The sequence below is a fragment of the Amia ocellicauda genome, chromosome 6 (assembly GCF_036373705.1).
Source record: "Amia ocellicauda isolate fAmiCal2 chromosome 6, fAmiCal2.hap1, whole genome shotgun sequence".
NCBI classification, from domain to species: domain Eukaryota; kingdom Metazoa; phylum Chordata; class Actinopteri; order Amiiformes; family Amiidae; genus Amia; species Amia ocellicauda.
The window spans coordinates 45,812,267-45,840,208 of record NC_089855.1 but is presented as its reverse complement, the minus strand read 5'-3'; the positions used below and the strand labels follow the sequence as shown (position 1 = coordinate 45,840,208).

At 42.0% G+C, this 27,942-nt stretch overlaps 1 protein-coding gene and 1 long non-coding RNA gene across 2 annotated transcripts; both read left to right on the top strand.

The window, feature by feature from the left end:
• Positions 1 to 5,027: 5,027 nt before the first annotated feature.
• On the top strand, positions 5,028 to 6,479 carry LOC136751885 (uncharacterized). The gene is made up of 2 exons (XM_066707637.1): positions 5,028 to 5,145; positions 5,815 to 6,479. Exons 1-2 carry the CDS (start codon positions 5,028 to 5,030, stop codon positions 6,477 to 6,479), a joined length of 783 nt encoding a protein of 260 aa, XP_066563734.1.
• A 776-nt stretch (positions 6,480 to 7,255) lies between these two features.
• LOC136751563 (uncharacterized) lies at positions 7,256 to 26,061 on the top strand. Its single transcript, XR_010817028.1, has 3 exons — positions 7,256 to 7,519; positions 7,677 to 15,510; positions 24,346 to 26,061. It is a non-coding gene; the product is annotated as an uncharacterized LOC136751563 (long non-coding RNA).
• The last annotated feature ends 1,881 nt before the right edge of the window (positions 26,062 to 27,942 follow it).

Here is a 27,942-nt window from a genome sequence, read left to right as displayed (position 1 = left end):
TTATTTACATGTGTTTGAAGAAAGACATTACCCTGCACATATTGTGTAGAAAATAACACAAAATGTGTCATAGTACTATTAACACATTAGAATTTCTACACATGTATATTAAACCTGAAAAACATATTAAAAACATTCTAACAATCTTTTTAAAACTAGTTCCATGCAAGTTATGGTTAGAGAGCACTTTTATACACACCCACAGTTTTTCCAATATGTTTTATACAGGTCTCCAGTTGAATTAAAGTTGAAGTAGGAAAAATTAAGTTAAAATGGAGGTTCTTCTCAGACTGTGTTCAGGTTTATAAGCTTTCACTCTTTCATCTAATTACTTGACCCTTTCCGACTCTGATTCGTCAGCTAAGCGGTTTGTCATAGAGCACCATTATATATATATATATATACACACACACATATATATGTATGTGTATTTAAGTATGTATATTAAAGCATATATATGTCTGCTGTGTATATATATAAATACAATTTGCACATTTTTTACCGTGTCACTCAAAATACACCCATAAAAAAGTACCGTCTGGGGAAATACATTTGTTTGAGGGGATATTGTGTTTGTTATCTGGGGTCTGTTTGATTGTTTTGACTGTCACGACGTCTATTCAACCTGAAAGCAACGTGTATTTCGACGTTGATGAATCGTTGCCAAAACCACGTTGGTTGTGGTTGTATTCTTTGATGATCCACGTCGCAACTAGATTTCAACCACGAAACAACGTTGAAATTACGTCGAGTGCCTGCTGGGATAAATACATCAATCGCACCATAATGCACTTATCAGCTTTTTCATTCTAGGATGTAAGACCTTATATATTGTTTACTGTATATCTCATTGTGTAAATTGTGAATTTGTAAAATGTATTATGCCTTGAATTATCCTGGATTGTTGCACTTTGCATTGTGCTTATATTTTGAAAAGGGCGTCTGCTAAGAAATATTTATTATTATTATTATTATTATTATTATTATTATTATTATTATTATTATTAATAATAATAATAATAATCATAATAATAATAATAATAATAATAAGTAGTAGTAGTAGTAGTAGTAGTAGTAGTAGTATTAAAATATAATTCCCCAATACAATACATTCCCCAAAAAATGAACTCTCATTTAATCCCAATGAAATAGCTATATTCTTAATAAAAACCCATCCACAAATTCCCATCAATACGACAACCAGAAACCCAGGCCCGGATTTGACGGATTTGACTCACACACGTCCACTGCCGACGGAACTATACGTTACTATCAGCTGCAGCACATACTACCCATCCTCTCTAAATCACGGATCAAATTATTCTATCACGGTTGGCTAATCAAGACTGCCAGCAGTTTTCCAACCAACTCCCTCAATAATGCACCCATGTAGTCACTTGACTCACCGCACAACATAAGGCAGTTAATAATGCTGCATATACAGCTCAGTCAGCGTGTTCTAGGCGTGTGTGTCTGTGCATCCCGCAACCTGCCTGAGGGATTGATTGATTGATTGATTGATTGGTTGGTTGGTTGGTTGATTGGTTGATTGATTGGTTGGTTGATTGTTTGGTTGATTGCTTGCCTGCCTGCCTGCCTGCCTGCGCTTTTCCTGACACTATGTCTTCTGAAACATCCCTGCTTTTAAACAGGTGCGGCAATCAGTTAAATTACTTACTCTGGTGATCATTACCCATTAAGCAAACCTGTATAACTCATAATATTAGACTTCTGCACAAATTGATATGTGAATTAATATCAAGCCCATGCGGTTGTCTACTTTCTGAAATCCAGCCATGATAACGACAGCACAAACAAATGGAAACCTGACAAATTATATGGTGAGAAATATCGATTCCCCATTGTATCAACGTTTTGTCAAGGATTTTGTATATTACCTGTTGCCCACTAGTCATGCAGGATTCATAATAGAGTACAACACTCGTTTAATTGCGTTTAGCTGTAGTTAAAACCTGTGAATTTACAATATTGCTGCCAATGTGTCCACCGCACAAAAACAGCACAGAAACGTCTCTGCTCTGCGTCTCTGTACGGAAGTGACTTCTGCTGAGCACATCACTTCTGCCAACACCGACATGACTGATGCTCATGAGTATTTTACATTGTTTAATGCCATTTGACTTTACAATTTGTTCAGTTCAAAACCTGCATATAACTCGTATCATATAGTCGTTTTCGATAAATTGTAAAATAATGGGGTTTGGTTATTTGTATTCATCCATCTACTCGACGTCAGTAACCGCTTCCTCAGGACAGAGTCGTCGGTGCTATTAATTCATACCAGCCTACATTTTTATATTTTAAACAAATTAACTAAAAAAAAAAGTGTTGAAATTAACAGGTTTTGTGTTGATTCTGGTAAAATATATCTTCATCTTAACATACCACAACATGCTGTTATTGTAGCCTAGCTGGTAACTTTTTTTGACTACTTTCAGATTCACTTTCTCGCACGGCAGTGAAGCGAAGTTGTGTATGTTTTGATGCACAGGTGACAAATTAAAGGAAAAACCTGAATAAATGAGTGGAGGAACATAACGAATGCAGATGCCTCCAAACAGGTGTTATTGTATGATACTATTTAGCAATTAAAATCCTGTAATGCTCTGTGGCATATATAAAAATGCTGAGCAGGCCCAGTTGACCTTGATTTTGGCTCAAGATGGCAGTGCATAAACCCCTCATTACAAAGACAAATGCACATTTGAGAATTCAGTGGTGCAAAGCCACTGGTCTACAGAGATGTGGGAAAAAGTGATATGGTCAGATAAGTCATCCTTCACCATATTCTTGACAAGTGGGCAGGTGCATGCAAGTGCAAGAGAACGGTACAGGCCTGACTGCTGGACCCCTACAGTGAGGGGGTCTGGAGGCTCTGTTATGCTGTGGGGGGCATTTTCCAGGCATGGTTTGGGTCCACTTGTCCCCTTAGAGGGAAGGGCCACTGCAAATCATTACAAAGTTATTCTGAGTGATCACCTTTATCCTATGGTGAAACATTTCTATCCTGATGGGAGTGGTCTCTTCCAGGATGACAATGTCCCCGTCCACAGGGTATGAGGGCTCACTGAATGGTTTGATGAGTATGAAAATGATGTGAATCCTATGCTATTGCCTTCACATTCACCAGATCTCAACCCAGTTGAACAGCTATGGGAGATTGTGGACCAACGTGTTAGACAGCGCTCTCCACCACCATCAACAAAACACCAAATGAGGGAATATCTTTTGGAAGAATGGTGTTCCATCCCTCCAGTAGAGTCCAGAGACTCGTAAAATCTGTGCCAAGAGCTGTTCTGGCAGCTCATGGTGCCCAACACCTTACTGAGACACTTTATATTGGCTTTTCCTTTAATTTGTCACCCGTCTGTATGTAATCTATCAAAAGTCATGGTTGCTATGGGGGTCCGAGGGCATGCCCCCCACCCTGTTAAATGCTTGTTTCTTGTGGCATTTCAGAGAGGGCTTTAAGCATTTTTAAGCCAGTCATGCTCTGAATATACTACTCACGACTTAACCTACATCAAGTAAATATTAAATGGCACACATCACTTCTCATTTTGTTTCTAATCTCTGACTTTTTAAATATTCAGAATATTACCTTGAATGGTATAAGCAGCTCACTAACAAGAACAAATCATTAAACTAATAGTGCAACACGGTACAATGTGCATTGTTTTTTTTTTAATGTCTGTTAATGTATGGTCATGTCACCACTCCACGACGGAAGAAAACCTAGATTGTGCAGTTATCAGCTAAAAATGATAAAAATGCACTTTCATTAACGCTAAATCAGGAGAATTCCGTTTCCAATTGCCATAAGTCTTTAGGCAGACTCTCCCCCTATTGGGGGCCATGTTTGATGAGAATGGCGATTGATGGTGCCGATGATCATCTAGGATGCCTGATCTAGACTTTCTTTTTTGAAGTCCGAGAGAAAAGAGTCTCATAATTGCGAGTGTCTCGTGGATTGCACATGCGCAGCGAGTAGCGTGCGCGCGCGCGCAGACAGAACTGCACTGTGAGACGCAACTGAAGGTGCGCAGAGTGGAGCTGCAACCCACACTTGTAGAGACTTCAGTTCACAAGATGTATTTTTGCAGTCGAAATTGACTGTGAATTCACTCCATACATCAAAACACTCACACATGCATCATGTTTTAGCTGTGAAACAATAGCGAGCCATCAAGGACATATCCCCAACTGAAATTAATTTTAATATCTGACCCCTGCCCCCACTTTTTAAATTATACATAAAAATAGTCCTTACCTAATATAATAATATAGTGCATTTATTTAACCTCCTGAAAAGTCACAATGTCCATTAAATCTAATGCATATGATACAGTGTTCGAGTTTGCTTTTTACACACAATTAAAAAAATATCAAGAAAGCCTAAGTTACAAAGGGAGGAAGGAGGATAGAAATATATTGACAATACGTTAACTAACCAACACAAACTAAATATAATCAGTTTAATATTAATTCTTGTGTTTTAAATAGGAACAATATACACTATCTAAAAAAAAAACTGGATTTTTAAATTTTATTTTAAACCTGGAGAATGACTTTTGACTCCCGAGTCCTCATACACTTTCGCGCCTCAATGATTATTAACACACTGTACATGGTGCCTGACGTCAGTCTCGTGATTAGTGATGCATTATGGGATTTTTAGTTTTCTGCTGATTGCACCCCAAATCCAAAGGTAAGGATCTTTGCCAAAACTCCAAACCCCTACAAATCCCAGGGTGCCATTAAATTTAAAGTGCCTAAATCTTACATAGGAATGATGATCATAGTGCCAAGAAGCTTAAAGCTGAAAACACCAAAGGAACACAATGGTTTGAATGGCCTCCTCTCGTTTGTAAACTTTATGTTCTTATTAACAGTGGAACTTTTTATTACTTACTTTTCATGAGATTTCTCTAGGTTTGTTTTCCTGTTGTTCTAGGCTTTTAATTAGCTTTATTTGCCATGTCATAGATGCATTAAAGAAGAAAGGTATGGAGGAGAAGGAGGTGTATAATGGTGCCTGCTACACTGGTGCGAGGTACCAGGAGGCAGAAGACACACAGCAGGAGCTGGGAGAGGATGAGAGAATGAAGCAGGAGGAGGTGAAAGGTAAAGCCCAAGAAGAATGGGAAGGAGGAAAATAAGAGAAACTATGACACGGAACAAGAAAAACAAGGAAATATAGATCAACAACACATTTTCAGAGAGAAATGTGTAAAGCCACAGAGAACTAGATGTGCAGTGTGTGCAGTGCTACTGGGAATAGCAATAGTGCTGGTAACAGTAGGAGTAGTAGATGAGGTGCTGGTAGAAATAAGAACAACAGGAGTGGTGCTGGGAACACTGGTAGTGTTAATAGCACTGTGGGGACCAGCAGGTACAGTAGTAGAACAGCAAACAGCAGATCAGCAGCTGGACCAAAAAGTGAATGTTACTGAAATGTTAGTTGTGCAGACTTGGTTTTCTTGAACGACTTACACCCTGTAATTAAAATGTTGCCTGGTACCAGGGGCAGAAGACATACAGCAAAATAGGAAACTGAGAGAAAGAGAAGAAGAGATGGAGACAGAAGGAGGTGAAGGACAAAGCCCCTGAAAAAGAGCAAGGAGAAAGTGGAAAAATAATATAATAAAAAATAACTGTAATATCAAATTGGACCAGATTTATCTTAAATACAAGAATGGTATAGCATATAGATGGACTGATGTATGTCTAAGTGACTTGTAGCTGATTGCTGACTGTAGTATGTTACTAACTCTCAGTGCTGTTCTCTTACAGTGTGTGAAGCCAATGAGCCACTCATCAGTGTGACCATTGTACTGTGTGGGAGGAGCGGCGTGGGGAAGACCGCTTTAGCAGACACCCTCCTGGCCCTGGGAGAGCTCAGAGCAGAGCCCAGCTCCTCCTCAGAGTCCCCACGCTGGTGCTGGAGGCAGGGACAGGTGTCTGGACACAGGCTGTCTGTGCTGGAAATGCCATCTCTGTCTGACACTCGGCTTTCAAAACAGCAATTGATGAAAGAGACTTGGCACTACCTCTCTCTCTGTGACCCTGGAGTCCATGCCTTCCTCCTGGTGACCCCAGCATTGCCACTCACAGACGAGGACCAGCAGGAAGCACAGCTGATTCAGGAGCTGTTCAGTCAGAGGGTCTCTGACTACTGTATAGTGCTGCTCACCTGTGGAGACACACTGAACAGGGACACTGCAGCTGAGTCTCTGGAGAAGAGCATGCTGGTCCAGAAGTTTGGGGGCCGGAGTCACGTATTCAACAAGAGCCCTGAAAGCAGCGCACAGGTGTCCAAGCTGCTGGAGCACATAGACACAATGAGCAGTGCAACAGCACAACACTGCTACACTCTGGACATGTACCTGCAGGCAAAAGTGGACTTATTGGTAGACCAAAAACTGCAGGAAATGGCCAAGTACAAATCAGATCTTTAGGAGGCAAAGAGAAGGATCACAGTTCTGGAAAAGAAGAAGGGTGGGATCACAGAGTTGCAGATGGAGAAGAGGCTATTCGAAGAGTTGAAGACGAGGAAGAGGAAGATCATGAGTGAATCACTGGGTAAGACAGAAATTTGCTATTCAAATATAAGGTAAATTACAGGTTAAACATTTGTCATATTTTATAATTTCCTGGTCTTTACATTACTGTCTGCACAGCCTCATCCATTGTATGAATTACTTTTGAACTTAAGATGTATTGATTGTATAGATTATTTTTCTATTGTAGTTTTACATCTGTTTAGCAAATAAAGGAAATATGAAGGTTTATTTCCACATAGTCTCCACCTGTCTCCACATAGTTTGCTGCGAAGAGGTGATATGTATAGCCTTGAAGGCACTTTGGAGTCACCTCATTCTGGCTGTGGGACAACTGGTGAGGGTCAGGATGGGGCTTGTCAATTGATACTGTCAAAAACAGTACAAAGCAAACCGGATATTTTGACGATCTATGTTTAATTAAACTTGTAATTTCTCAAATTTGCAGATTTCTTCAGATATATGAGAAAATATTAGTTGAAATTAAGAAATTCACAAATTGTATTACACTGAAACTATACCTACTGATATTTCAAATGAAAATAATGTTTCAAAGATTACCAAACATACTTTAACATATATAGATTCCAGAGGTTACATGTAGAATCACAGTTGCCCTAGTCTACAAATTAGGTTTTGACAGCAGTGTAACTGCCTCTCAGCTTTAGTTAAGTTTGTGACTATTTTTTTGGTTCCTACCTAAAATTAATAGGATATCGTAGAGGCGGAACTAATTAGCGCCATCCTTGTGTTCCGCACGTAATTAAAGGGGGCACAACATCTAAAGTGTAGAGCTAAAACATAGCATCGCAAGAGCTCTCCGAGCTAAGTAAATATTAAGAATATAAAGATATCTAAATGTATATTATCCGAGTAAAGAAGACAAGGAAGAAGGCTTTTGAGATTTAGCCCCTCCTAAGTAGGAAGCAGCCTACGAGGTATGTTTCTTTTGTATCCAGTTGTCTGTGATATATTTCATGTGCATAGCTTGTGTTAACTAGTGTGTAACTATAACGGCACAAACTGTATTCAAGACATACATACATGCATTGTATTTATAATTTCCTTTTATTTTTTTTCTCTCTTTCAACCCAGTTCTCACGGGTTGACATGATATGTTGTTGAAATAAAACCCCGTTTTTTAACCAAGACCTCGTGCTTCGTGTTGACTACTGGAGGGAGCTACAGTGAGAGCTCGTCTGCTCCGCATGAGGAGGCGAGGAAGACGGCATCGGAGAGCGCGAGTCGTGGCTGGGCTGAGACATCTCCATCGCAGCGCGCGCCTTCACAGACGGCATCGGAGAGCGCGAGTCGTGGTCGGGCCGAGACATCCGCACATGACAGCGCGAGAAGAGGCAGCGCCCACGGAAGAATCAGGTTTCATAACGCAAATTAAGCTGTAATTCAGAGACATTAAGCGTTCTGGGCAAGAGAATGAGACATTTCTTTGCATTTCCCATTAGTTAATGTTTTGTTTACTTACCTTTTCTCAAATTGAAGTGGATTGATATTGCTACTGTGTTGATATTGTGTCTACTGATGAGTAGGATGTGAATATTAAGAACTATTAGTACCGAGAGTAAGGCAGAATTGGTCATATTTAGACTTAAAAGTGAATGGTTATTACTTAATGTGGTATATGTACAAGTTTAACTAAGAGTTAATATTTTTGGTTTGTTTAATTTCATTTGTGGTAATTTAAGATTTAAATAAGGCCATATATAACTATAACAAGTTATCAGGCAAGAAGACCATAGCTCCATAGATCACAAAGTGAGTGTTACTAGTCTTTGAGTACAGTTAGTACAGTTTTTATTTTGGAAAAAGCAAGTTAATTTAGCTGCAGAGAGTAATTTTTCTCCAAAGTAGTGTCAGTAGCTGCAAGTAATTAAAGGCTGACTATTCACATATCAGAGATTAAAAACAACTACTCAATTGAGCTTAAGCTAAGTTAAACATAACTTAGATTATTGTGAACAAGGTAATTTACTCAACTAAAAAACAAGTTTAGATTTAAACCAAACTAAAGCAAAATGTCAGAGTTTGAGCTTTTCTTTGAGAGTGACAAAGAGGGTGCAGGTGAAGACGCGCAGCAGCACTGCGCAGACATGCAACCACAAGCTGCTGAAGGCACAGGAGATAACCACACTTCCTCACAAGAGCCACATAGAAGCCAAAGGGTCCGCAGGTTTACGGAAAAGGGCCAAGAACTGCACGATCAGCAAGTAAGAAGATTTGCACACCGTTTCAGTGTGAGCTACGAGAAGTGGAAAGCTATCGCTAAGGATGCCAAACAAGCGCTGAGTGGACAATGCTCAAACAACCTGCTGCGTGACCACATTACTAAGATAAGCAATGCCTCAGATAATCTGAACGTTGTTTATGAAGATTTAAGGCACATTGACATTCCCGACCAAGACACACGTCGCAGAGCAGACACCTGCGAAGCAGTAACAAGAACAATCATCCAGACTGCAAAGGCTCTTCTAGACACAAGAGGGGGTGAAGAACAAAGAGTGAAATCAATAGAGTCTGTAATTGAAGCTGCAGCCTCAGACAAAGTAAGCGTCAACTCTCACCGCACCAAGTCGTCTGCTCATTCTCAAACTAACTCAAGAATAACATCCCGTTCAAGCCAGTCTTCTGCAAGACGAGATGCTGCTGCTGAAGTTGCTGCCAATGAAGCCACTTTAAAAGTACTGCTAGAGCAAGAACGTCATATCAAAGAACTTGAAAGACTCGAAACTGAAGCAGCCAATTTACGAGCTAATCAAGAGGCTGAAAATGCAGAAAGACAAAGGGTGCTGGAAGCCAAGCGCAGAGAACTAGAAAGATTGGAGACAATCAAGAAGCTAGAGGCTGCTAAGGCGAGACAGCAAGTATATGAACAAAGTGAATGCTCAGATGAAGAAATATTTGGGCTGCTCCATCAATGTGTCCCTCCGAAGGAGAAAGAGGAAGTCAAGCATGAAAGTAGCCTATTGCAGCATTGCTCCCCACCTCACTCTCTGACACAACCAAAACAAGAAGACAATACTGCAGCTCTTGTTAGAGCATTCGCAGAGTCCATCAGTGCGAGTCGTCTTCCCGTACCTGAACCAACAACGTTCAACGGCGACCCACTCAGATTTAATGACTGGAAAGTCTCCTTTCAGACACTTATTGACAGGAAAAACATACCAGCTGAAGAGAAAATATACTATCTGCGAAAGTATGTGGGTGGACCAGCCAAAAAGGCCATTAAAAGCTACTTCTTGCTAGGCACAGAGTCAGCTTATTGTGCAGCGTGGACCATCCTAGAAGAGAGATACGGCAATCCATTCCTTATCGCCAAGGCCTTCAGAGATAAGCTTGATACGTGGCCCAAAATAAACTCTAAGGGGAGTGTGGAACTTCAAGAACTCGCTGACTTCCTTCGCAGCTGTGAGGCGGCCATGTCTCAGATCAGAGGTCTTGAAGTACTCAACGACTGCAACGAAAATCAGAAAATACTCTCTAAACTTCCAGACTGGCTGACCTCAAGATGGAATAGGAAGGTGATAGAAGTGGAAGAACAAAGTCACATGTTCCCAAGCTTTAGCCAGTTCGTCAAGTTTCTCACACGTGAAGCCAAAATCGCCTGTAACCCAATAACGTCCCTCCACGCTCTAAAACCAAGTGAAAATGAGAAGATCAAGGTTTCAAAGACAAGAGGTCATGGAGCAAAGGTATTGGCAACCAACTCAGACGAGAAAGCTGTTACCACAAGCTGTGTCTTCTGTGAGAAGGCAGGTCACAGTCTACACAAGTGTCGCAAATTTATGGATGAGACTATTTCAGAGCGAGTCAAGTTTGTTCAAGAGAAGAAATTGTGTTTCGGCTGTCTGAAGTTTGGCCATCGCTCGAAGGACTGTGAAAACAGAGAGATCTGCGATATGTGTGAAAAAAGACATCCAGCTTGCCTCCATGATAACCGCACCAAAGAAGAAAGGATGTCAACACGGCTTAGTGGAGCAGGGAACAGTGGCAAGTCAAGGGAAAGGAAAATAGAGCGGCCACAAGATAGGGCAGCAAGATCATCACGTGAGTCAACATCCAACAGAGTTTTACAGAATGTTAAAGACACTCATACATCCACAGTCATTCCAGTGTGGTTGTCAGTCACAAGTGTGCCAGATCGTGAAGTTCTTGTGTATGCACTCCTCGATACACAGAGCGACACGACATTCATCCTGGAAGAAACGGCAAAGACTCTTCACACAAAGAAGGAACCAGTTCAGCTAAAGCTCTCCACAATGGCTTCAAGAAACACAGTTGTGTCCTGTCGGAAACTGACTGGACTACAAGTGAGAGGATTCTACTCAGACAAGATAATTCCTCTGCCAGTGACCTACTCAAGAGAATTCATCCCTGCAAACAGAGATCATATTCCCACACCAGAGACTGCAAAGGCATGGCCTCATCTGGAACACGTCGCAGACGAGATTGCTCCTCAACAAAGCTGCGACGTGGGCCTGCTAATCGGCTACAACTGTCCTCAAGCTCTTGTCCCAAGGCAAGTGGTGCCTGGTAAAGAAAATCAGCCCTTTGCTCAGAGAACAGACCTGGGCTGGAGCGTAGTTGGCTATGGCAACCCATGTCTTGACTATGGAGATGAAATTGGAATAAGTCACCAGGTCATCGTGAGGCAAGTGATGCCTGGTCTTCAGTCCTCTTCAAACCTCACAAGCGAAGTTCACTATGTCTGTAGAACTCAAGTCAAAGAGGTAGTCTCACCTGCAGATGTCATCAAGGTGCTGGAATCGGACTTTGTCGAAAGGTCTTTGGAGGACAGTCACATCTCTCAAGAGGATCTCCGATTCCTGTCAAAGATGGAAAGAGGCATCAGGCTCAAGGACAATGGTCATTATGAGATGCCACTGCCATTCAAGAATGAAAGACCCAACTTACCAGATAACATGGTGTGCGCCATCCACCGTCTCAGATGCCTAGAACGGAAGCTGAAAAGAAACAAACAGTACTACAAAGACTACAAGACCTTCATGGATGAGATCATAACACGTGGAGATGCAGAAAGGGTCCCAGAAGAAGACCTCAATAAAGCTCCAGCATGGTACATCCCACACCATGGGGTGTATCATCCCCAAAAGCCTGGGAAGATACGTGTTGTCTTCGATTGTTCGGCGAGATTTCAAGAGACATCCTTAAACGACCATCTCCTGACCGGTCCAGAGCTGACAAACACCTTGGTGGGAGTTCTGTGTCGTTTCCGGAAAGGTCCAGTGGCAATCATGTGTGACATTGAACGCATGTTCCACCAGTTCCACGTTAAAGCAGAAGACCAAGATTACCTAAGATTCCTGTGGTGGGAGAATGGAAATCTTGAAGCCAAACCATCCATCTACCGGATGAAGGTCCACTAGTTTGGCGCTGCTTCATCACCTGGCTGCGCTAACTATGGACTCAAGCACCTCGCAGCCGAAGGACACGGACACTTCAGTGAAGCCACCATCAAGTTCATTCAGAAGAACTTTTACGTTGATGACGGCTTGTCAAGCTTAGCGTCTGAAAGCCAAGCTATTCAGTTAGTGAAGGAGGCAAGAGAGCTCTGCAACAAAGGCAAACTCAGGCTGCACAAGTTCATTTCCAACAGCAAGAAAGTCCTAGCCTCAATCCCCAAAGAAGAATGTGCAAAAGCCGCCCAAGACCTGGACATGGCCCTGGGAGAGCTACACGTGGAAAGAGCACTTGGCATACAGTGGTGCGTGGCTTCTGACGAGTTCCAGTTCAGAGTGATTGTGAAAGAAAATCCACTTACCCGAAGAGGAGTTTTATCCACTGTCGCTTCAGTATACGATCCACTCAGATTTGTGGCACCGTTCATCCTGGTGGGAAAACAGATTCTGCAGCAGATGTGTCATAACAAGCTCAGTTGGGATGACATCTTACCTGATGATCTTCGACCCCTGTGGGAGTTTTGGCTCCAAGACCTGCAAAACCTGGCTGGTGTAAAGATTCAGAGATGCTACATTCCATTAAACTTTAAGGTTCAGAGCTACGAGCTCCATCATTTCTCTGATGCCAGCGTGTCAGGTTATGGCGAGTGTTCGTACCTCAGAGCAGTCAGTGCATCAGGTGAAGTCCACTGCTCTTTGGTAATGGGGAAGTCAAGAGTAGCCCCTGCTAAGGTTACCACCATACCAAGACTTGAGCTGTCAGCAGCAGTCGTAGCCGTCCGCACCAGTGACATGCTCAAAAGGGAACTGGAGATAGATTGCCTACAAGAATTCTTCTGGACCGATTCAAAGGTTGTCCTCGGATACATCAGTAACGAGGCCAGGAGATTTCATGTGTTCGTGGCAAACCGTGTGGAACGCATCAAGCAAAGTACGGAGTCTGCGCAATGGAGGTATGTGGCTTCCGAAGAGAATCCAGCAGATCATGCCTCAAGAGGTCTTGCAGCAAAACAACTTGTAGCTTCCAACTGGTTCACGGGTCCAAGCTTTCTTTGGCAGAAAGAGCTGACCAGTGAAGTAGTCAAGGTGGGAGAGATTGCAAGTAGTGATCCAGAGATCAAGAAGGCCCAGGCTCATGACACCCTGGCAAAGGAAATAAGGTCACTGTTAGATTGTCTACGAAAGTTCTCTGACTGGTCAAGAATGGTGAAAGCTATAGCCAGACTAAAGCGGCGTGCAAGGGAAGCGAAAGGCCTCAGGCCAAGGTCCTGGGAAAGCACCAGTTTAGAGGAAAGGAGAGATGCAGAGCTCAGCATAATCAAAATGGTCCAACAAGCAACCCTCTCTCAAGAAATACAGGGCATCCAGTGTCATAAGAACTCACAAATCAAAGACAAGGCCAACAAGTTACACAAGTTGGGTCCATTCCTGGATGACCAAGGTATCCTCAGAGTCGGAGGCCGCTTAACTCATGCTGCTCTTCATCCACATGTGAAGCATCCAGCTGTTCTCCCTAGAGACAGTCACGTGTCGGCATTACTCGTCAAGCACTATCACGAGAGAGTGCACCATCAGGGACGGGGAATGACCATAAATGAGATCCGATCCAATGGTATATGGATCCTGGGATGCAGCAGGGCAGTGTCATCCCATATTTACAAATGCACAACGTGCAGGAAGTTCAGAAGATGCACAGAACAACAAAGGATGGCAAATCTCCCGGAAGATCGAATGGAAACAACCCCTCCATTTACTTACTGCGGGATGGACTGCTTCGGGCCATTCCACATCAAGGAAGGAAGAAAAGAGTTAAAGCGTTATGGACTCTTACTTACCTGCATGTGTTCCAGAGCAGTGCATATTGAAATGCTCGACGACTTGACCACAGATGCCTTCATTAACGCTCTGCGTTCATGCATCGCTATTCGTGGAATAGTACGGCAAATAAGGTGTGATCAAGGGACAAACTTTGTTGGTGCCAGGCATGAGTTCATTCAAGCATTAAAGGAGATGGATCAAGAGGAACTCAAAGAACTGAGATGTGAGTTCATCATGAACACCCCAGCTTCAAGTCATATGGGTGGCGTCTGGGAAAGACAAATTCGCACTATCAGAAGTGTCTTGACGTCCATTCTAGAACAGTCAGCCAGACAACTTGACTGCTCCTCACTACGAACGTTCCTATATGAAGTTATGGCGGTTGTAAATAGCAGACCTCTGACCACTGATCATCTGAACGATCCATCCTGTCCAGAGCCCTTGACACCAAATCACATCCTGACCATGAAATCCACGATCATCTCTCCACCTCCTGGAAAGTTCGTCAGGGAAGATCTGTACCTCCGTAAAAGATGGCGCAGAGTTCAACTCTTAGCCAACAACTTTTGGACACGGTGGAAAAAGGAATACCTCCTCAATCTCCAACAGAGACAGAAGTGGACCAAAGACCGCAGAAACGCTAAGGTCAATGATATTGTCATTTTGCAAGATGATGCTACACCACGAAACCAGTGGAAGTTAGCAAAGGTTATTGAAGTGTACCCAGGAAAGGACGGAAGAGTGAGAAGGCTTAAGTTGCTTATCGGCGATTCAACTCTGGATGGAAGAGGAAAGCGCATCTCTAAACCTGTTCATTTGGAGAGGCCCATCCATAAGACAGTTACATTGTTGGAAGCAGACTGAAGACTCCAGCATCCTCTAGTCACTCTTTCAACTAGTTCTTAAGTTAAGATAATAAGTAAATAGTTAGTACTTTGAAATTAATATTATGTGCAGTTTATATGCAGTATGTGTGTCTCCAAGCTGTTCTGAGAAATCACTTGTGATTTGGTGGGAGTGTAACTGCCTCTCAGCTTTAGTTAAGTTTGTGACTATTTTTTTGGTTCCTACCTAAAATTAATAGGATATCGTAGAGGCGGAACTAATTAGCGCCATCCTTGTGTTCCGCACGTAATTAAAGGGGGCACAACATCTAAAGTGTAGAGCTAAAACATAGCATCGCAAGAGCTCTCCGAGCTAAGTAAATATTAAGAATATAAAGATATCTAAATGTATAATATCCGAGTAAAGAAGACAAGGAAGAAGGCTTTTGAGATTTAGCCCCTCCTAAGTAGGAAGCAGCCTACGAGGTATGTTTCTTTTGTATCCAGTTGTCTGTGATATATTTCATGTGCATAGCTTGTGTTAACTAGTGTGTAACTATAACGGCACAAACTGTATTCAAGACATACATACATGCATTGTATTTATAATTTCCTTTTATTTTTTTTCTCTCTTTCAACCCAGTTCTCACGGGTTGACATGATATGTTGTTGAAATAAAACCCCGTTTTTTAACCAAGACCTCGTGCTTCGTGTTGACTACTGGAGGGAGCTACAAGCAGTACAAATAAACTTGCTCACCTGACTACTGTGAGAGCAGATCAGCATTAACCCAGAGCCATTAACCTTCTCCACCACAGAGCCCCAGAGATGATAGGAGGGCCTGTAGGATGAGTATGTTTCTCTATTTTATACAACATTTCTCTTTATCATACTTGGTTCTCTTTGAAATACTTGGTTGCAAATCCTTTGCGCTTCACAATGCAGATGCACAATGACCCGAAGCATACTGTGGAAGCAACCCAAGACTTTTTAAGGTGAATAAGTGGAATGTTCTGCAATGGCCAATTCAATCACCAGGCCTGACTCGAATTCAGCACGCATTTCACTTGCTGAATGCAAAACTGAAGTCAGAATGCTTTGCAACCAAGTATTGAAACTCACAATTTAATTCATGATTATATTAGTTTGTCAAATTACTTTTGAGCCCCTAAAACTGGGGGGACCACATATAAAAATGTGACATACAAAGTCAAAATGATGACAGTTGTCACTGTCCAAATATTTATGGACCTAACTGTGTGCGTGTGTGTATATATACAGAGTAAACACACCACCACCCCCCATTTGTCTGCTACGACTATACAACCCCCCACCCCCTGTTGAACACAAACTATACACAACAATTGAGGGAAATTTTTGTTTGACTTGTTTATATTTTTGTGTGTGTAATATATATATAATGTAATATATATACACTCACCTAAAGGATTATTAGGAACACCATACTAATACTGTGTTTGACCCCCTTTCGCCTTCAGAACTGCCTTAATTCTACGTGGCATTGATTCAACAAAGTGCTGAAAGCATTCTTTAGAAATGTTGGCCCATATTGATAGGATAGCATCTTGCAGTTGGTGGAGATTTGTGGGATGCACATCCAGGGCACGAAGCTCCCGTTCCACCACATCCCAAAGATGCTCTATTGGGTTGAGAGCTGGTGACTGTGGGGGCCAGTTTAGTACAGTGAACTCATTGTCATGTTCAAGAAACCAATTTGAAATGATTCGACCTTTGTGACATGGTGCATTATCCTGCTGGAAGTAGCCATCAGAGGATGGGTACATGGTGGTCATAAAGGGATGGACATGGTCAGAAACCATGCTCAGGTAGGCCGTGGCATTTAAACTATGCCCAATTGGCACTAAGGGGCCTAAAGTGTGCCAAGAAAACATCCCCCACACCATTACACCACCACCACCAGCCTGCACAGTGGTAACAAGGCATGATGGATCCATGTTCTCATTCTGTTTACGCCAAATTCTGACTCTACCATCTGAATGTCTCAACAGAAATCGAGACTCATCAGACCAGGCAACATTTTTCCAGTCTTCAACTGTCCAATTTTGGTGAGCTTGTGCAAATTGTAGCCTCTTTTTCCTATTGGTAGTGGAGATGAGTGGTACCCGGTGGGGTCTTCTGCTATTGTAGCCCATCCGCCTCAAGGTTGTACTTGTTGTGGCTTCACAAATGCTTTGCTGCATACCTCGGTTGTAACGAGTGGTTATTTCAGTCAAAGTTGCTCTTCTATCAGCTTGAATCAATCGGCCCATTCTCCTCTGACCTCTAGCATCAACAAGGCATTTTCGCCCACAGGACTGCCGCATACTGGATGTTTTTCCCTTTTCACACCATTCTTTGTAAACCCTAGAAATGGTTGTGCGTGAAAATCCCAGTAACTGAGCAGATTGTGAAATACTCAGACCGGCCCGTCTGGCACCAACAATCATGCCATGCTCAAAATTGCTTAAATCACCTTTCTTTCCCATTCAGACATTCAGTTTGGAGTTCAGGAGATTGTCTTGACCAGGACCACACCCCTAAATGCATTGAAGCAACTGCCATGTGATTGGTTGGTTAGATAATTGCATTCATGAGAAATTGAACAGGTGTTCCTAATAATCCTTTAGGTGAGTGTATATATACACACACACACTGAATGAAGCTGAATGAAGCTTCTCCGACTTCACAGTAATTTCTTTAAACAAAATAAAGATGCTTAAATTAGCATAAATTAAATCATTTAATATTTGGGTGGCTTGGTGATGCAGTGATTGGCACTGTTGTCTCAGCCCATGGACCCATGGTTTGATTCCAGCCTTCTCTGTGTTAAAGCCTTTAATTAAAATAAAGCCTAGATCATTAAAACCAACTCAAGTACTTGCTGGAGTCTCCCGATTCAGCACAATCAACAAGTCACCTAGTACAAGGCTTTACTGTTAGCAGGAGGGTCAGCATTCACAACCTATCATTATCCATCGAGTAAAGAAACCACCTAGAGGGGGAGGGGGGAGTGTATACCCAATGCAAGTGTATACCCAATGTGGAAGGCCAGCAGCAGAGAGATAAGGAGGCTGCCACAAGGCCGCAGCCAGATAGGGCAAGGCCTCAACTTCATTGGTAGAACAGCCGAGGTAGGGGAGGGGCCAGGAGCCGAACCTTACCGTGAAGAAGGCGTAAGGGCACATATGAGACCAAGATGGGCCTGATCAGTGGTTCACCGACCGATGAAAAACTATGGTGGGAGCAGGGCTGGAAAGAGGGCCCATGATGCAGCCATGCCTCAAGTGGAGCGTGCCACCAGGTGTTCAGGCACCAGAATGTGTGCTGACTCATAGACCATAGCAATCGTGTCCACAATCCAGTGGAGATGACGTTTTCAAGTGTCCCGGCTCCCCCTAGTGCTGTGGTTCTGGAACTTTTTCAGTCATGCCCCCCTTTGTTATGTGGAGGGATCATGGCCCCACAATCAGAAAAAGAAAACCACTTTGGTTAAAAAAAAATCCTTTTTACTTCAGGAACAGTAGCCTAACCGTGCATAACTTAAAAACAACTGCTGTAGGTATGTGACAATTTTTAAATGTCACCAATTACCCCTGACATTGGTGCAGTCAGATAGAGGGTTAAAAAAATGAAATTTGATACCAAAACCAATGCCTGTCACCAATTAACATTCAGGTATTTCTACTACTTTCTTCCATTGATTTACTTTTTAACTTGAAAAAATTAAATAAAGATTTAAGATAATTGATTGAAACGTTTAGCAAAACCAGACTAAAGCACCTTCAAAGGAATGCGCCCGTAACCCTTTTGGTAGACCATGGAATTTATGTAATTGAATATTTAATTCAGTTCATTCAGGAGACCCATGACATCAGCGCCAAGCGCAAAATCACTCTGCCAGTTCGCTCATGCAGTTGAGGGGAGTCTGCATCTTTTCCTTTCACTCGCAAAAACAAATCGATCTCTGATTTCAGGTCCCATGCTCTTCAGCACCTTCCCCAAACTGAGCCATCTGACATTTTCCGGACAGTTGTGTTTCTCATTGACTGCACTGATGCAAGTTCTCCAGTCAATGTAAAATCTACAACAATGCCTTGTATGAAAATCAACAGCTGGTCTTTAACGTCACAGCTCTGGGTCGAGGACAGGAGAAAACAAGAAAAACAGTTTAGCCTAGCTTTCAACTGTTGCTCCGAGTTCTCCGATTTCTTCTACATGTCGTGTCACAGTACGCTTTGACAGGGAAAGTGTTTCAAAAAGCGCTTTCTTATCAGCGCACAATATTGCAGCAGATTCAACTGAACATTCCTTGATGAATTCTCCCTCTGAAAATGGAGCAACCACATACACATAGCTTGTTCTGGTAATTCATCTTGAGCGGAATAAATTCTCGTGGAAAAGCTTCATTCATTTTTCTTCTTTTGAAACCATCCCGTGCTATTGACTGCAGTTTTCCTCCAGTAGAGGTTGTAGTATTTTGTGGTCCGAGGTCCGGACTACTGCGACATAATAATAATAATGTTTACTGTTATTATCCCGTGCAATAACGGGGAAGGCATTAATGTTAACCACTAAGTAGCCGATATAGTTTTGCCTTTTAAAAACAAAAACACAAATCCGAAACCAAATCAGAAAGTGTTCACATGCGCACCGTGTCCGGTCCGGAGCCGAGCGCTCTAGTGCTGCAGCCCCGACACGGTCACTGCACTGCCATTGATTCACTTTTCTAAACTCCTAAAACTGTCCAGACTACAGTGATATAATCACACATGTTCATATTGTCCGTGTGTCTGAGCCTCAGTGTGTCAGTGTTGAGACAGTGAAAATGTCCTCCATACGGGCTCTGGTTCGGTCTTCCGCACCGACACGGTGGCTTGTGTCTGTTACCCACAGTACAGCTGTGCTGCTGCACATGGACATGGCGTGCCTTCGTCTGCGTACAATTTCCGAGGTCCGCTCTGCGGCCTGGTCCGGACCAGTTCGTCACAGTTACTACCTTTGATTGTTTATAATATTCTGTCAAAGTTCACAAAACTACAGTAGGTATAGTGTATAGGTTTTTTAATCCATATGGGGTTATTTTTAACGCAATGTTTCCATCGGTAACCTTGAATTATATATTTTTAAATGAGTCCATATCCAAGAAATCGCAGTCTGTGTATGTAGTTCGAATCAGAAACACGAGAAACTAAGTGAGGAAAACTGAGAACCAGAGACCGCTATTTAAAGGGAAAAAAATGTTGAAAAGTAATAGTAATGTTATTACAATTATAATACGGAAACAGCAGCCTAAGTGTTGATACACACCTCACAGTGTACCTTGCGTTTCAGTCGCTCTAGGGATGACAACATTTTCACATTTGGCGACACATAGAAATGTAATTTCTTACTGTAAAAACGTAACTGTTCACACAACACAAAGATCACGTCTGGAAACGCCCCAAACAGCAAACTGAAACAGTACTGTACCAGAAGGAGGCTGTATGGTTTATATATAACAGTGTCAACTGCATAAAACCATACAAAACAATTTCAAGCGTATCAAAAAGGACCTCTGTGCAGTGCAGTGCTCCGGACCTCGGAAATTGTACGCAGATGAAGGCACGCCATGTCCATGTGCAGCAGCACAGCTGTACTGTGGGTAACAGACACAAGCCACCGTGTCGGTGCGGAAGACCGAACCAGAGCCCGTATGGAGGACATTTTCACTGACTCAACACTGACACACTGAGGCTCAGACACACGGACAATATGAACATGTGTGATTATATCACTGTAGTCTGGACAGTTTTAGGAGTTTAGAAAAGTGAATCAATGGCAGCGCAGTGACCGTGTCGGGGCTGCAGCACTAGAGCGCTCGGCTCCGGACCGGACACGGTGCGCATGTGAACACTTTCTGATTTGGTTTCGAATTTGTGTTTTTGTTTTTAAAAGGCAAAACTATATCGGCTACTTATTGGTTAACATTAATGCCTTCCGCGTTATTGCACGGGATAATAACAGTAAACACATTCTTATTATTAAACAGTAGGGTTGATAACTATAATATTATGTTTTGTATTATTAAGTTTGTAGTTTCCATACGTCGACCACATATTTTACAGTAAACGCGTTTTAGACACTATGTCCAAGAAAAGAAGAAGAAAAAAAAAACATCCCAGTTTGCGCTACGTGATCTGGACTCCGCGGACCACTGTGCCGAGGTCCGGACCTCGGACCACAAAATGCTACAACCCCTTCTCTTCTCTTCTGAAGACATGTCCTCATATTTATCTGCATGTTGCGTCACGAAGTGACGTTTTAAGTTGTACTCTTAGAATAGTGCTACAATTTCATTGCAAACTAAGCACATAGCTTTTCCTGCGACATCAGAAAATAAGTATTTTGAAGTCCATACTTTTTTAAACGCTCTGTGTTGCGCATTTCAACTTGTATAAATTGATTAAAACAAGTTAAGATAATGTGCAATAATGTCTTCATTGCAGAAACAAGTGTGTTTTCGTTTATAAGCATTTAACGTACTTACAATTAACAGAGAAGATACCCGTTTTCAAGTTTTCAAGTAAATGCGTTACACGATATCAGTGATTAGCAGAAAACTGAAACCAACGCCTACATTAAAATGACGGTGCACGATTTCTTTGATTTATGACGATTTGTTATTTTCAAAGCAAGGTAATCAGTATTCTGTAACGGACTTTTTAAATGTAATCCCCCCCAACCCTACCCTATTTATATGAGTATCCGGCCGAGAAGGGCACCAGTCAGTGAGGCCACCAAGAGGCCTATGGCAACTTTTAAGGTGTTAGTCTTCCACGGCTGAGCTGAGAAACGCTGTGCGTACAATATCCTGGGTGATTCACAAAATACGTCTTTATGGGATAATAGCAAAATGAAAGCCATTGTTGAAAAAAAACTCACATCAAATCTGGGCTAGAGTTTGCAAGAAGGCATGTGGGAGACTGAGACCAAATGGAGGGGAGATTCTATGGTCTGATGAGACCAAAATAGAGCTTTTTGGCCTAAAAGGTAAGGACTATATTTAGCACAAGCCTAACAATTTACATCATCCTGAGAACCCCATCCCTACCATGAAGCATGGTGGTGGCAGCATCATGCTGTAGGGATGCTTCACTGCATTGGGGCCAGGAAACCTTGTAAAGATAGAGAGCAAAACGGATGCAGCAAAGTACAGAGAAATACAGGAGGAAAACCTGCTGAAGTCTGCAAGAGACCTGGGACTTGGAAGAAGATCAATCTTCCAGAAGGACAATGACCACAAACATACAACCAAAGCCACACTGTAGTTGCTTAAAAACAAAAAGGTCAATGTCCTGGAATGGGCCACTCCAAGCCCGGACCTCAATCCAATTCAGAATATATGTAAAGAGTTGAAAATTGCTGTTACCAAAGGTCCAACTTGATGGAGCTTGAGCAACTTTTTTTGCAAAGAAGAATGGTCAAAAATTGCTGTGTCCAGATGTACAAAGCTGGTAGAGACTTATCCATAGAGACTCATGCCTGGAATTGCTGCCAAAACTGTCTCTACCAAATATTGACCAAAGGGGTGATTTACTTATGCATTCAATTATTTTCTGTTTTGTATTTGAAAGTAATTTAGAACAATTTGTTATATTTTTCACTTTGACATTATGGACATTTTCTGTCGATCATTGGCAAAAACTCCTGATTTAAATCTATTCTGATTTCATGTTATAACACAATGAAATGTGGAAAGGTCCAGGGGGGGAGAATACTTTTGAGAGCCACTGTATTGAGCCACATTGACAGAATGGTAAGACAAGACAGCTTCTACAGCCACAAGACATGCAAGAAGGTGTCCGAACCCAAGAGAAGACGGGGGACTGGGATGGAGATGAATCAGAAAAGTTTCAGACATCGCAGTGCCCAAAACCTCAGCATGACAAAGTATTTTTCAATGCTGATTTTGTAGTTTCAAGAACATACACTCACCTAAAGGATTATTAGGAACACCTGTTCAATTTCTCATGAATGCAATTATCTAACCAACCAATCACATGGCAGTTGCTTCAATGCATTTAGGGGTGTGGTCCTGGTCAAGACAATCTCCTGAACTCCAAACTGAATGTCTGAATGGGAAAGAAAGGTGATTTAAGCAATTTTGAGCGTGGCATGGTTGTTGGTGCCAGACGGGCCGGTCTGAGTATTTCACAATCTGCTCAGTTACTGGGATTTTCACGCACAACCATTTCTAGGGTTTACAAAGAATGGTGTGAAAAGGGAAAAACATCCAGTATGCGGCAGTCCTGTGGGCGAAAATGCCTTGTTGATGCTAGAGGTCAGAGGAGAATGGGCCGACTGATTCAAGCTGATAGAAGAGCAACTTTGACTGAAATAACCACTCGTTACAACCGAGGTATGCAGCAAAGCATTTGTGAAGCCACAACATGTACAACCTTGAGGCGGATGGGCTACAACAGCAGAAGACCCCACCGGGTACCACTCATGTCCACTACAAATAGGAAAAAGAGGCTACAATTTGCACAAGCTCACCAAAATTAGACAGTTGAAGACTGGAAAAATGTTGCCTGGTCTGATGAGTCTCGATTTCAGAGTCAGAATTTGGCGTAAACAGAATGAGAACATGGATCCATCATGCCTTGTTACCACTGTGCAGGCTGGTGGTGGTGGTGTAATGGTGTGGGGGATGTTTTCTTGGCACACTTTAGGCCCCTTAGTGCCAATTGGGCATCGTTTAAATGCCACGGCCTACCTGAGCATTGTTTCTGACCATGTCCATCCCTTTATGACCACCATGTACCCATCCTCTGATGGCTACTTCCAGCAGGATAATGCACCATGTCACAAAGGTCGAATCATTTCAAATTGGTTTCTTGAACATGACAATGAGTTCACTGTACTAAACTGGCCCCCACAGTCACCAGATCTCAACCCAATAGAGCATCTTTAGGATGTGGTGGAACGGGAGCTTCGTGCCCTGGATGTGCATCCCACAAATCTCCATCAACTGCAAGATGCTATCCTTTCAATATGGGCCAACATTTCTAAAGAATGCTTTCAGCACCTTGTTGAATCAATGCCACGTAGAATTAAGGCAGTTCTGAAGGCGAAAGGGGGTCAAACACAGTATTAGTATGGTGTTCCTAATAATCCTTTAGGTGGGTGTATATAGAAATGACAACACATGATATGCACAAGCCCCTCCTCTCTACACAAATACTTCTAATAGTCCAAAGTAACTGTACTGTAACAGTCACAGTATTTGACTGCTTACATCAACTGTGTTATCACTGTAGTAGCTTCAGTTGCACAAACATTAAATGGCTCTGTAGCACAATTGTTATTATTATTTTTGTTTGTTTGCAGATGCTCGTATCCAGGGCGACTTGCAATACAATGTGCAATCACAAATGCCACATTTTATACTGATTTGCTTTCACAGCATTTGAGATTTGAGTAATAATGATGTCATGGCTTCCACATCTAAGAACCTATCAGATTGCTTTTAGTACACTTTAACCTAGGACAGTAGCTAAGCATGGAACGTAAGTCTTGAGACGATGAGAAGTGGCTTCAGAGAAGATGATCAGCCAATGGCATGACAGCCTTAAGTGTTGTTTGTGTATTAATAATGTATTGTTTGTCTTCACTGTCCTTTTATAGGAGAAGATGTACAGCAGCTAGATGAAATAGGAGGCACAGGACAGAGAGAAAGAAGACAAGAAGACAGAGGCGGTGAAGAAGAGAGGGATGGTAGAAGAGAAAGAGGAACAAAGTGAAGAATACAAGAAATTGGAGGACAAGCAGAGGAAAGAGGAGTAAAAGCATGTAGAAGCACAGAAAGGACTAGAATAGGGAGAGCAGTTCAGGGAGGCTTTATACAAATGGGATCAGTAGCAAGAACAGAAGCTGCTCTCTCACAGAGAGAAGTAAAGCAGACTGAGGGAGAGGGATCAATGAAAGAGGGAGGGGGAGCAGTGACAGTAAGAGAGGCAGCAGTGAAGAGGAGAAAGGTAGGATCAGGAACAATGACTGAGCGAGTGGGAGAGGAAGTATCATTATTTTGGCTATGGATAGTAATAAGAGTTTGCTCACTATTGTTTCAAAGCACATGCAAACCTTTATTAGTAATAATAATATTTATAATAGTATTTGTTGGATTTTGTTAACTTGCCATGCATTTAATTTTAAGTCAGGTCAATTATCTGGATTTTGTATTATAATTATTTGAGCAGTTACTACTGTATACCATAAACAATTGAGAGATTTATAGGATTTGGCCAATATTTTCATTTGAACTTTTGGAGCAAATTGCTGTTGCCTTGCTGTAGGGGCCTTAACACATATCTGAAGGATTAAAGTAATTAAGCCACATCAGTGCTGAACTACACCAGGGGTTCCCAGACATTTTCCCACTGTGGTTATGAGTGGTATTAAAGTGTTGTGGACCACCACAATATGGATTATACAGCCCACATACATTGTATTGCATATAAACACATAATCTGGACTCGTACTGGGTAAATTAGTGTATCATTACACTATACCATCAACATCTAATCTGATATATTTATCACTTACACATAAACAACAAGTGTAAACTAGCAGTAAAATGCTTAGTTACATATCCAAAACAACAATAAAAATAAAAATATACAGTTAAAGATCAATATAAATCTACAAGAATTACTATATACAAAATGGCTATTGGTACAACAGTCAGTAAAGTGGAAGAGTATGAAAGGAAAGTGCAAAGAAGTGCAGGACAGTAAGTGCAAAAGAAGGGTCAATTCAATTTTAATTGGATTTATTAATTTGCTATTTAATACTTTTTAGTAGTTTTCTTGCTTGGGAGACTGTCTCTCAGTCTGTTAGTCAAGAGCCAATGAGGGCCAATGTGTCAGAGGTGTTATTGCCTACCCTCAATACCTGGGGTGGACCGTCATGAAGTCCAGTATCCAGTTGCAGAGGGATGTGTTCAGGCCTAAAGCCCTGAGTTTGGTGACAAGCTTAGAGGGGATTTTAGTATTGAATGCTGAGCTGTGGTAGCCAATAAACAGCATTCTCACAAAAGTATTTCCTCTTGTATACAGGTGGGAGAAGGCAATATGCAGTGCAAAAGCAATTGTGTGATATGTAAATCTGTTGGGATGATATGTAAATTGGAGTGGGTCCAGTGTGTCTGGGATGCATTACTAATTATAGAGCAGTCTGGAAGTTTCAAACAACCTCATGTAAATCAAAATACCCAGATTTGTCCATCAGCCTTAGTATTTTAGCACCTTGTTGAATCAATGCCACGTAGAATTAAGGCAGTTCTGAAGGCGAAAGGGGGTCAAACACAGTATTAGTATGGTGTTCCTAATAATCCTTTAGGTGAGTGTATATATACAGTGAGGGAAAAAAGTATTTGATCCCCTGCTGATTTTGTACGTTTGCCCACTGACAAAGAAATGATCAGTCTATAATTTTAATGGTAGGTGTATTTTAACAGTGAGAGACAGAATAACAACAAAAAAATCCAGAAAAACGCATTTCAAAAAAGTTATAAATTGATTTGCATGATAATGAGGGAAATAAGTATTTGATCCCCTATCAATCAGCAAAATTTCTGGCTCCCAGCTGTCTTTTATACAGGTAACGAGCTGAGATTAAGAGCATTCTCTTAAAGGCAGTGCTCCTCTTCTCAGTTTGTTACCTGTATAAAAGACACCTGTCCACAGAAGCAATCAATCAATCAGATTCCAAACTCTCCACCATGGCCAAGACCAAAGAGCTGTCCAAGGATGTCAGGGACAAGACTGTAGACCTACACAAGGCTGGAATGGGCTACAAGACCATCGCCAAGCAGCTTGGTGAGAAGGTGACAACAGTTGGGGCGATTATTCACAAATGGAAGAAACACAAAATAACTGTCAGTCTCCCTCGCTCTGGGGCTCCATGCAAGATCTCACCTCATGGAGTTTCAATGATCATGAGAACGGTGGGGAATCAGCCCAGAACTACATGGGAGAATCTTGTTAATGATCTCAAGGCAGCTGGGACCACAGTCACCAAGAAAATAATTGGTAACACACTACGCCGTGAAGGACTGAAATCCTGCAGCGCCCGCAAGGTCCCCCTGCTCAAGAAAGCACATGTACAGGCCCGTCTGAAGTTTGCCAATGAACATCTGAATGATTCAGAGGAGAACTGGGTGAAAGTGTTGTGGTCAGATGAGACCAAAATCGAGCTCTTTGGCATCAACTCAACTCGCCGTGTTTGGAGGAGGAGGAATGACCCCAAGAACACCATCCCCACTGTCAAACATGGAGGTGGAAACATTATGCTTTGGGGGTGTTTTTCTGCTAAGGGGACAGGACAACTGCACCGCATCAAAGGGACGATGGACGGGGCCATGTACCGTCAAATCTTGGGTGAGAACCTCCTTCCCTCAGCCAGGGCATTGAAAATGGGTCGTGGATGGGTATTCAAGCATGACAATGACTCAAAACACACAGCCAAGGCAACAATGGAGTGGCCCAAGAAGAAGCACATTAAGGTCCTGGAGTGGCCTAGCTGGTCTCCAGACCTTAATCCCATAGAAAATCTGTGGAGGGAGCTGAAGGTTCGAGTTGCCAAACGTCAGCCTCGAAACCTTAATGACTTGGAGAGGATCTGCAAAGAAGAGTGGGACAAAATCCCTCCTGAGATGTGTGCAAACCTGGTGGCCAACTACCAGAAACGTCTGACCTATGTGATTGCCAACAAGGGTTTTGCCACCAAGTACTAAGTCGAAGGGGTCAAATACTTATTTCCCTCATTAACGTGCAAATCAATGTATCACTTTTTTGAAATGCGTTTTTCTGGATTTTTTTGTTGTTATTCTGTCTCTCACTGTTGAAATACACCTACCATTAAAATTATAGACTGATCATTTCTTTGCCATTGGGCAAAAGTACATAATCAGCAAGGGATCAAATACTTTTTTCCCTCACTGTATACACACATATATATATATATATATATATATATATATATATATATATATATATATATATATATATATATATATATATATATACACATACACACATTTTTTGTGTAGCCTATAACAAGGCTGAAATTATATGTTGCAACTGTATTGACAGTCAGCTTGTTTTCTATATATATCTGTGTACACATTTGTCTGTCGCTAGGAATATAGTCTAATTGTATTACTGGATTTACAGTACGGTGAAGGGCAGACCGAATTCTGAAAAGTATAATTGAAAATACAAA